Source organism: Lichenostomus cassidix, chromosome 3 (genome assembly GCF_008360975.1).
Source record: "Lichenostomus cassidix isolate B80296 chromosome 3, HeHo_3.0, whole genome shotgun sequence".
Lineage (NCBI taxonomy): Eukaryota > Metazoa > Chordata > Aves > Passeriformes > Meliphagidae > Lichenostomus > Lichenostomus cassidix.
In genome coordinates this window covers 21,669,060-21,680,070 of record NC_139483.1, presented here as the reverse complement: position 1 = coordinate 21,680,070, position 11,011 = coordinate 21,669,060, and the positions used below count along the sequence as shown (strand labels likewise).

Genomic DNA, 11,011 nt, shown 5'->3' with positions numbered 1-11,011 from the left:
ATTAATAGGTCAAGAAGATTTTTTTATTCTTTTCAAAAGCTGTTTTCTTTTGAGATAAAAAATGCCTTTTGCATAATTAACTCTTCACAATACTAGAACTGAGCAACTCTTCCTTTAATTGCACCTGGAACCCCAACAGTTGGAGACCAGAACTTTACAACCTATTTACCAACCTCCTTTTCTATTTGTGCTCTTTGCATTCGTTTCTGAGGTTCTTGGAGATGGTGAAAGTGCATTTCTACTAGTTAAATTCCTTCCTAGGAGCTGATCTGAGAAAGAAATCCCAACTAAATGTATTTGATAGTCAAGGCTCCATTTATTTTCTCAGCATTTTAATACTTAAAAACAAAAAAGAAAGCAAAAAAAAAAAAACCAACCCCAAAACAAAGCAAAAAGAAATATCATCAATGAACAAGCTATGCCAATTATATTTTAACATTGTTCAGAAACAGGATCCAGGACATGAAAAAAAAAAGAAGCCAAATTAATCCCATGTGCTTTTCGGAGACACACAGATGAAAGGTATTTTTCAGCTTTGTGGTTTTGTTTTTCAACTAGTTAGACAACACAGTGAGTGCAAAAAGTATAAACGTGAGCCTGCTAAAACATGGTGCTGTACCTTACGGGCAGCTAACCACACAAAGCAAAGGTCACAAGGAATAATCAGACCTTCTGTTATCAGCAAAGCTACATTTGATTTGGAAAATTTTCAAGTCTGGCTTTAGCTCAGGCAAATGGAGCATCCACCTCTTTCTGTCTAGCAGAGAAAGGAAAAACCAAAGATGCTGTGGACCTGAACAACTTGAATGCATACCTAAAAAGGGTGTAACTGATGCTATGCTACGGAACTAAAATAGTCTGAGCATATTTATATGCTTTCAAATATAGTTAGCAGTGTTTCCCATTGCCTCCACGTGGAACTTGGAACATCTAGTTACAAAATTCACCCCCTCCATCCCCCCCGGTCTCTCCATAGCTGAAGAGATTAGAAAGTGCAGTCAAAGGAGGGGGCAGGGGAAGGAGAATGGCAAGAATCTTTATCCCTCCTCCCCAAACTCCACCAGGCAGTGTTTAATAAATTCAGATGGCCCAATTTTAGAAGCAAACAGCAATGCCAGTTTAGCTAAACTTGTTAACAAGTCTTAGGACACTCAGTGGGCTTTTTTCCCTTTCTTTTGGGAGGATGAGGAAAAGGAATAAATCCTGGAATTATATTAAACTGACAGTATTTCTAAAGCAAATTTAAAAACACCACAGCAGTCCTGATTTTAATACATCCATAAAACCTAGGTACTTTCTTTCTTATAAGCCAGGCTGCACTGGCAGAAGCTTTGGACTCACTCCCACAAGTAATTCCTGGCATACAAGTAAGTACTCGTCAGCCTGATGAAAACTATTTAAGAATACAGAAATTTTCAGGACTGAGCCCTTGCCGTGACTTTTGGGGAGTCACAAGTTGGGGCTGGTTCTCTTACATAACTCGGTGTATGTCTGTACCGCACACCACGATGTGGCAACTACAGATATTACCAAAAGCCCACACTGGGTGTTGAAAGCAGTCGAGCTACAATTATTAGGGGTTCCACAGCAACAATTTACTCTGCTAAAAAGGAAGCCTGATGGTACTGTGGCTAGCCCACTGAGTGTCTGAATTAGTTCTGCACTGCACCTTAGGTGCAGATATAATCTAGGAAGTGATTCTAAAATACCATGTTCCTGGGTGAGACATGTAGTATTTCATCCAGTGATGTTTGGTACATCTCTGACACATTTAATCAGAAGCCTAAACAATATCTAGACACTGAAGCACAAACTTATTTTTCCTTAAAATCAGTGTTCCATAATTGTTTTTATTTTAAAAATTCGGGAATGTGATACACAATACAATTAGCTCCCCACCACTGCAGTGTTCACTTACATGAGATTCACTAGTTTCATGCTTTGTGGAAAAGAAAAAAAAAAAAAAAGAAAGAGAAACTGTGCAGTGTTTCTGAATGCTCTCAGTATTCTCAAACTGTGATCTTCAGAACAAATTAGGTCTGTATAACCCCAGACATAGCAGATTTAAAAAAAAAAATCAAGCTATTTCACAAGCTAGCAGACTATAGTCAGGTCTCCTACAGCCAAAACAGAGAAATTGTGCTCCTGCTGCTGCACAGCCACCACCTTGACCTCACTCCATGCTTTCAGGGAGTTTACCATTGAGGGCTAAGGAGACTAGAAGGCCCTGATAACACCAGCTGGCACTGCACATGCAACAGGGCACATGACAGAGAGGCCACGCAACTCCCCTTTCTGCCCCTGTCATCATCATCATCATCATCACCTCTGCATCCTGTCCTGATACTTCAAATAATAAGGGGGAGAGCTTTTTGTCTTTTTAGCTAGCCATTGCCTGCAATGGACACAGAAATAGAAAAATATGACTTCTGGCACAAAAAAAAAAAATTAAATAGTTTAAAATGGAATTAATGACTCCATCTATTCAGATGCATTTACTGAGACTATTAACCAGTGATGGTAACTGTTATGACTAAATAGTTGCCCTCTTTTTATAAGAGCAACAAGAGAGAAGTCCATCAGGCTTCTCAGTGCTACCATGGTTTGATTTGTTGGTGTTTTGTTAAATAAAGAGCAGTAGTTCTACGGTGCATTAGTGATATACAGCAGAACCTCAACAAGTCATACTAATGATTGAGAACAATTTTAAACTAGTGATGAAAACAATTAGTGAAAGTTTACCATAGAAAGCAAGGATACACATTAAAAAAATAGTACTTTGTTCATTTCAGAATTTACTTGGTTAACACTCTGTAGTATAGTAGCAGTGGTAGCATACTCTGCAAACGTAGTCTCATACAAGATTTCATTTAACAGTCAACTCTAGATCATATACAGGTAACAGAAAAGAGTTAAGGTAATTTAGACAAAACAAAAACATATATAAATACTATATTAACACATTTAAGTTAGTTTATGAGACTATACAACAAGCATAAACAGAGAAGGTGAGCAATGCTGGTGGCTGCGAAGCACCAACATCCCCAAGCCAGCACAAAGCCAAGCTGACCCATCCACGCCCCTCAGCTTCCTGCAGATGCATCTGAGCAGCCAAGAGGCAAAACCCCCGGGCAGTGCTGTGCTGCACCCAAGCAATGAACCCTGTGCAGGGGCTCCCTGGGAGCAGAGCCAGCACCTCCATCTTTCCTGTGCTTAGGCACACAGCGCTTGGCCAGAGCATGGCAGGAGATCCGGGGCTGGTCTTGGCTCTGCAGACTGTGTGGTTAATGCACAACACTGGGAATCCACCCATGGATAATCGAGAGTTGACTGTAATGCTCTGCTGAGAGCTTGGGTAAGACCACTGACATGACTTGGGCCAATTCAGGTCTGATGAGCAGCAGGACTATTTTGTACTATTTAGGAGCAATTATGATGCAAGACACAAATTAGAAATGCAAACTAGGGAGGTGTTCTGTATCTGGAGGCAAAGCTACATTCCCTTCACTAACAAAACATTCTTTTTTTAAAAAATCTACATTTAAATACTGTTAAAAACCTGAAAACCACAGCATCAAAGAATTTCATAAGGCCAAAACTATCCTCAGTTCCCTCTGGTTGTGCCTAAGTATTGCAATACATTTGTAGAAGTAGTAAATGCCAGGTATACAGCTGGAAAATGTGAAAGTAGTTTTTCAGTAGAATTAGTATCTTATACTCTTTCCAGTGCCTTCCAGTAACAGATCTCAGAGCTCTTCACATACGAGTTAAGCCTCAAAACACCCCTGTGAGGTAGGTATTATCCCCATTTAAAGACAGGGAAACTGAGGCAAAGTGTTTATCATGTCCAGAGTCAGAGAGCAAACAAGGGAAGATCTGAGTTGTTTTCCAGTTTTGCACATAAGAGCAATCCATTAATCACAGGACATTTGTTCCCGTACATAACGTGAGAGTGGATCAAAAGGGTCAGGGTTTTAGATTAGCTTTCTTGTCTGTTTTATCTTTCAGCTTTCCTCTAGTCTCTGCCAAATTCACAGAGTCCACAGAGCAGTTTCTCCTTTCCTAAGGTTTAAGTTGGCAGCATACTGTAACAGCTTCTTTAGAGCCAGTTGTCAATTAACTGAGTCAAGATTTTCAACCATAGATTCAGATACTGAGTAAGTGAAATTATGTGTACATAAGCAACTCGAAGTGTGAAACAGAGTGAATGAAATCTTACTCCCTGCACCACTTCCTCAAAAGTCAGTGGAGGTCTCCTGAGGACATGGGGGGGAACAGGACTGCAGCCACTGCAAGTGTTGACAGACACACTCAGCTAGAAGCAAAATGCACCGTTACATTACTTGTTGGGGAGCTGCTGTCTGTGCTTGAAAGCATGAGTTATACTGTTGCTGCTTGACAGACCTTCCCCGACAGAGCACTTATTGATAACTAATTATTTTATCTTAGTAAACTCAGCATCAGCTAAATATGAAGCTCCAGCTCTTTATTCATAGCACTGTTGAGTTAAGGGTTCTTTAAACCTCAAAGACTTTCATGACCAGACACAACTTGGAAGTAAGGGAAAACAGCAGAAAATCCATAAAATGTAAAAGTCTGCATTACTTTATCGACCAGTCTCATGTCTTGATCACGGAGCAGGATACAGTAGCTTGAACTGCCATTCTGACAGAAAAAAAATCTTCCACATCTGTTGTTTTCAATTACCTCGCTACTTTACCAGAAGAAGAGGGGACAATTTCTGACAATCACATGATGTTCTCTTTAAAATATGCTGTGCGATAAATTCACTAGAAAAGCCTTCACATTTATTATTATTACATAGCTTTAAGAAAAATATGTGAAACTGCAAAGTGGTTTCCAGTTTTTAGTAGTTATATCTTTAAAAATTTTCTATGAACTTTGGTTTTCTTAGGGCTTCTAAATAAACAATATATTAAAATATCTACAAATCAAATATTAAAGGAAAAAGTAGGTCCAAGAAATCTGTAGCACAAATTGAGTTCCTACGTGCTTATCCCTCAAATACCTTTTCACCGGAAAAAAAGTATCTTAATTTGAAGCACAGCAAAAAGTGTCTCTGCTGAAATGTTACAACTGGTTTTCTGAAGTGCTACAGCATCGGTGCACTTTCTGTCTGTCTCAGTCAAACAAAGTCAACACAAACACATTGTATCATGACAGTGACATTATATTCTTTAAAACAAGCATTCTATATTTAGCAATATGACAAGAACAAGGACTTCAGCAATTACACTACTTGGCAAAATTGCATCTCAAACATCTGTCTCTTCCTCTTGCAACAAAGTCACCACAACTCAGGTGTAGCACCCTTCAGGGAGTTACAAAGATGATTCAAACTGCTCGTTTTGATCGATGTTCGCCTCCAGCTTCACTGAAGGGATGCTCTCCGATTTAGTCCTCCTCGTTTTCGGAAATTCAATGACAACTTCTGAACAAGAAATACTAAGTGATGAGGATTTTTCTGTCTTCTTTGCAGTACTATCTTCTCCTGTTCCGCAACACTGCTTCAAAGCACACTGAGTCCTGCAAGGCAACTCGCATCTCCCTCTCCCTGACTCGGAGCCAACGCTGGCAAACTCAGGCTGAATGGTAGTTGCATGAATCCCTTCGTCGTGAAAGATCTCTTTGATGCGCTTTGCCACCATCATGTACGTGGAAGGGTCAGGACACTTGATGTGAGCAGTGCCAATGATCCTACTGCCTGCTAGCTGCCAAATGTGTAATTCATGGATTGCTTCGACTCCTTCGAGGGTACGTAACTTTGAGTTCAAAGAATGGACATCTATTTGTTTGGGAACAGTCTGTAGAAGGATAAGGGCTGACTCCCTAAGTAACGGGTAAGTTGTGTAAAGGAGTATACAGACCATAATCAAACAAAGGACAGGATCTAAATATAGCAACCAGCAAGGACCAGCCACCGTAATGCTCTCTTGCTCAGACTTGTTAGCTCTGCCAAGGGCTTGGGATAAAGTAGCATTTTCCATGCAATGATTATTGACACATGGATTAAGGCAAGGCCCATCTTCGGGGCATGGATTCCACAACCCATAAAAGAGCAAGGCATTCACTACCACAATTACTGAACCTAAGGCATCTCCAAAAACATGCAGAAAAACTCCACGCATGTTAAGTTGTGCACTAGAGTCTTCTTCAACCTCCTCTTCGTCCAGAGAATAATGGCCAGCATTCCCATTCACTTGTAGGTCACTGATGTCATCTTTCATATCACCTGACAAGAAAACAACAAAACAATTAGGCATGAGCTATAATACAGCACATTACTGTAATTTCTTATAAAATAATATCCAACAGTAAGCATGCCACACTGAGTATGAAACCAAAAAGCAACCCACACACTTAGTAACATCTTCTCGGGCTGAGGAAAATTCAGTTGTCCTAATAAGTGATCTAAATACTCTAGAAGGCAACTGCTTCTACATGGAGCTTAAAGATGTAGAGTGGCAAAGAATGAAGATGACCATATTTTAACTAATTCTACTGAAAAAGTACTTTCATCTTTTCGAGCTGTTTAACCATTTGCCTACTGACTGTTTCTTAAACAAAACATTTGCTCTCAAATCACGATGAACACAATCAAAATTGTTTTTTCTTTGACTTGTGCTGGCTTCCATGGCTGTCTCTGGTGATCATGTGGCAGCTTCTTTACCAGCATGAGGTTTATACCAATGGGAGAAGGTTGTAAGGCTTTTCTGGAGGACTACAGAGCATATGTAAAACAGCTGATTTAAGCAACTCAGTTAGTGACATTTGTTCCTTCTTTTGAAACACTGGTAGATGGGTCACATTGCTAAAATCTCTCCTTAACCATAGGATTGCATTGCAATTTCATATTAAAATTTGAAACTAGAAGCTCAAAAGCTGTATAGTAGTTTTTGAGAACACCACTGTGTATTAGCTTCTTTTCAGGTTTACCAATGCATTTTCAAGAGGCTTCTGAATTCAAGGAAAAGGAAGTTTTTCCAAGATGGTGCATGGAGTCAGCAGGACCTTGAGATACAATCAGCTGAAATTTTCGGTCTAAGACACAGAATTTATCAGCAGAATTGACTAAAGGGCAGTGTAAGTTATCACAGAAGCTCTCAGAGGCTATGAACTACCATTATTTATATTTCTGAATAAATAAATAGTAAAATTACATTTTTTATGCAAGTGACATATAGCTGTTGAGTGACACAGCTTCTGATGTCCAAAGCCATATGTCATGGACTGTGCAAAGCATAAATGAACATATTAGTCGCCTCCTTTGTCAAAACTGTCTGCAGTATTTAACACTCCAACACAGCTAACCAGCTACACAGGAATAAATACACATATCATTAAAAAGAAGAATGTTTTCTGAAAGAAAATAATCTTCCAATGTGCAAATTGGAGAAAATTGTACATCATTAACTTCCTGCTTTTCCACAAAAATTCTTTTTTTGGATACTTCCAGTGCTAAAGAAATGCAAGAGGCACTGGCCCTTGGCCCAACAAACTGAAACAAGGACCTCTTACTGCTTTAGAGGCTATTGAGTTCAGAGCTTTGTAAACATTAACACGTTAATAAGACGTGCAGCTTCTGCCGTTCTGCTCTCGTGGCTGCAATTCAGCAATTGCAGAGTGTGCACAAGTCCTCTCCTCTCTGAAGAAGGAGTGGGCTCCTACCAAGGCTGAGTTCCAAGCTCCAGCTCATTACCTCATCCAGTACGCTTCTGCCCTCAAGCTCCAGCTACATTTTCCACACTACCTCTAAGAGTTATGGAACATGGGACCTGTAACTTTCCAGAGAAGTAAATAAATTAGGGGAAAATATCTTAGGTTACAGAGTTCAGACCTCAAGGTCCATGAGGTGAGCAAGGAAAGGAATTCTCTGCTCTGTACCAAGTACTTGGAATGATGGAGATCTGAAGAGCCAGTACAGCTATCTGTAAGAGTAGGCAACAGGAAACACAGTTCCAGAAAGCTCCTTTTTTTTTTTTTAATGGCAAATGGTTAAAACATGTCCATTTGAAAGATGCTCATCGAAATCAAATAAATGGATTATTTTACATAAAGCGCATGCACAGAAATGCCTGTGCAGGACTAGCCCCTAAGGCTATCCTTAGCTTTCCACTTCCACCTTAGGAAATCAGGGACTATCCCTCTTTGCAATTTCCAGTGAAGGCACAGGACCACCCTAGTCTTCATCTATACATCTTACATCTTCTCCCAAATCTCCAATCACTTTTACCTGTAACTTTTCCATGGGCAAACTATGAATAGCTCCATCCATTACATAATCATGACAGGGCATAGAAGGAAATACAAACTTATTTCAAAGTTTCACTGTGACCAAAATTATGCCCTATTACCACCTAAATACCCACAACAAATTATTTGTTATTGCCAGAAGCACATCCATGATACATTCCAGACAAGTTAGCTCACAACAACATGCATTTTAATCCATGATATAAGGTAACCCTTTGGTCTAACTAGTCCAAAACTTGGCTAAAACCACAACTTTTCACCAGGCAAGAATAATTCCTAAGCCAAGATATCTATGAGACCAAGGGTTAAGGGAATTTTACAATGTTTGAAACTAATTATTAGGATACCTTTGTTGGAACTATACCAACATTAAGAGCTTATTATGTGGTCAAGAAAATGGTATAGTGTATTCAGAGAAATTTTCCTATCAACTTGCAAAACCTGTCTTTGCAAAGCCAACATGGAGTTGGAGAAACAGAAACATTCTAGAATAAGTTTCTCAAATGCGTATTGGAACCTCTGACCACAGAAAACCTGAAACTGTAGCAAAGTTCACTCCTATCAATTAAAGCTCCCTTTAAGATGAAACAATGGTCTGCTGATGTCACCTTGAAACTAAAGGAGAGAAATTGGTTCCAAAGCCTGAAGTCCATTCCTCCTGGTGACAAGGATGCCCCAGGAATAGAGAAGTGGCAATCACACACCTTTAATTCCACTAGCATACAATACTTGGCTTCAACCAAGCAGCTTCAAAATGAACTATCCAGGCTTCTGGATCCATTAAAAAATAACTCAAGAAATTCCTACCCATAAAGCAGACAGTTTGACCATAACTGGGAAGAAAACATTTAAAATTTATGTCTGTGTGCAGGTGAGTGGGAAGGCTCCTACTTTAGAAAGCTACAGAAAACTTATTCCAAGACACCACGCGTGTGCCCTAACATCAGCAAGTTCCACATTCCGACTTCCACAGTTCTGACTGGCAGTTTCCAAGACTTCCTCCTATTAACACCAATGCCATGAAGAAGCACAAGTTATTGCCGTGGAATATACTTCAGTATGTTTGGGTTAGATGGAGAGTAGCTTCCCAGGTAGCTAACAACTGGAGCCAATGGAGCAATCCAGCTGCCGGGACTGAGGTGCTGAGCCGCGCTCCATTTGATGTGCGGCCAGTTCGGGTGGCATTAGGGCAGCGTCTTGTGACAGCTCGTGTCGCTAGGCAAGAAACGCTTGTCATGTGTCTTCCCTTGCAGAACCAACTTTTCCCAGGGCAAACTGCTTTAACCTAAGACTCTTTTACACTCTGCCCTGTCTGCAAGACAAACATGCAACTTAGGGCATCCGAAGGAAAGGCGTGAGGAAGAGGCGCGACAGCCATGTGCCCCAAGAGCCGCCAAGAAAGTTTCTCGCCTCCCTCCCCAGGAGTGGGGACAGATGGTCCTCACACAGCCGGCACCAGGTGGGACCAGGACGGCCACCGCCCTACTCGGGGAAAGGACCCCTCCCGCTTTTCTACGCTCGGATAGGGCAGCGCTTACGCCGCGGGGCTTACCCAGCTTCTCCTGCCCGACTCCGTTGGAGCTGCTGCAGTTCTCCACCAAGGTGCTGGTCTCCTCGCGGTGCAGCGCAGCCTCCCCGTCCCCGGGAGGCTGCTCAGGCTTGGGGCCGCCGCGGGGCTGCTGCCGGCCGCCGTGCGAGTGCCCGTGGCCGTGGGCGTGCCCGTGGCCCCCGACGCCGTGGTGGTTGAAAAGGCAAAGCCCCAGCAGGTTGATGATGAGCCCCGCCACCCCCACGGCGATGACCACCAGCGGCTGCTGGATCTCGTGGGGCTCCGTGAAGCGCTCGATGGCCTCCAGCAGGATGGTGAAGCAGAGGGCGGTGAGGAACACGGCGTTGACGAGGGCGCCCATCACCTCGGCCCGCACCCACCCGAACGTGTTCTTCTTGGTGGCGCGGGTGCGCTGGGCGAAGCGCACGGCCACCAGCGCCACGACCAGGGCCATCACGTCGGAGAGCATGTGGAAGGAGTCGGAGAGCATGGCCAGCGACGACGTGACGCGGCTCACCGCCACCTCCACCACGAAGAACAGGAAGGTGAGCGCCAGCATGCACAGCAGCCGCGCCCGCCGGTTCTGCCAGCACCGCGGCCCGCCCGGACCCTGAGCCGCCATCCCCCCGCACATCTCGGCTGCCCGGCGGGGGCGCGAGGAGCGCGGCGGGCGGTCGGAGCCCCGAGCTGTCGGGCGGCCGCTCCGCTCCGCTCCCCCCGCGCCGCCGCCGCCGCCGCTCCCTCCGCAGGCGCCGGGCGAGCAAACTTTGCACCCGAGCCCCCTCACTCTTTTCACACGGAACCCGAGCGCCGCCTCGGCCACGCCCCCGCCCGCGCCCCATTGGCCGGCGCGCCCCGCCCGCCCGGCCGTGCCCTCCCGCCCCCGCTCCCGGCCCCGCTCGCCATTGGCCCGCGCGCCCTCGCGACAGCGGGGCCCCGCCCCCGCCCGGTAACGCCCAGCGATCCACGGGCGCCCCGCTCCGCCCGCCCGCGCCCGAAACGGAGAGCGGGCGGGGCCACGCGTGACGCGCCGGGGATCGACCATCGCCATTGGCTCGTCCCGCCGGCTTTGCCGTCCCGCCCCGCCCCCGCAGGCCCCGCCCGCGGCGAGCGGGACTCGTGCAAAAGGTGCGCTTCACACGGCCCGGCCCGGCGCGCGCCCGGGGGCGGGGCTCCCCCTGCGGGCCG

At 44.4% G+C, this 11,011-nt stretch overlaps 1 protein-coding gene across 1 annotated transcript; it reads right to left on the bottom strand.

Annotated features, from left to right (window-relative positions):
• Positions 1-296: 296 nt before the first annotated feature.
• Positions 297-10,614, bottom strand: SLC30A1 (solute carrier family 30 member 1). The gene is made up of 2 exons (XM_085054876.1): positions 9,827-10,614; positions 297-6,253 (listed from the first exon to the last, which is right to left on the bottom strand). The coding sequence occupies exons 1-2, from the start codon at positions 10,455-10,457 to the stop codon at positions 5,343-5,345; spliced, it is 1,542 nt and encodes a 513-aa protein (XP_084911002.1). The 5' UTR covers positions 10,458-10,614; the 3' UTR covers positions 297-5,342.
• Positions 10,615-11,011: the final 397 nt, after the last annotated feature.

Excerpts from the sequence above, each read along its gene's own strand:
- SLC30A1 (XM_085054876.1), bottom strand. The coding sequence starts at position 10,457 with ATGTGCGGGGGGATGGCGGCTCAGGGTCCGGGCGGGCCGCGGTGCTGG. Across the intron at positions 6,254-9,826 it reads AGTCGGGCAGGAGAAGCTGG|GTGATATGAAAGATGACATC; the intron begins GTAAGCCCCGCG and ends TTTTCTTGTCAG.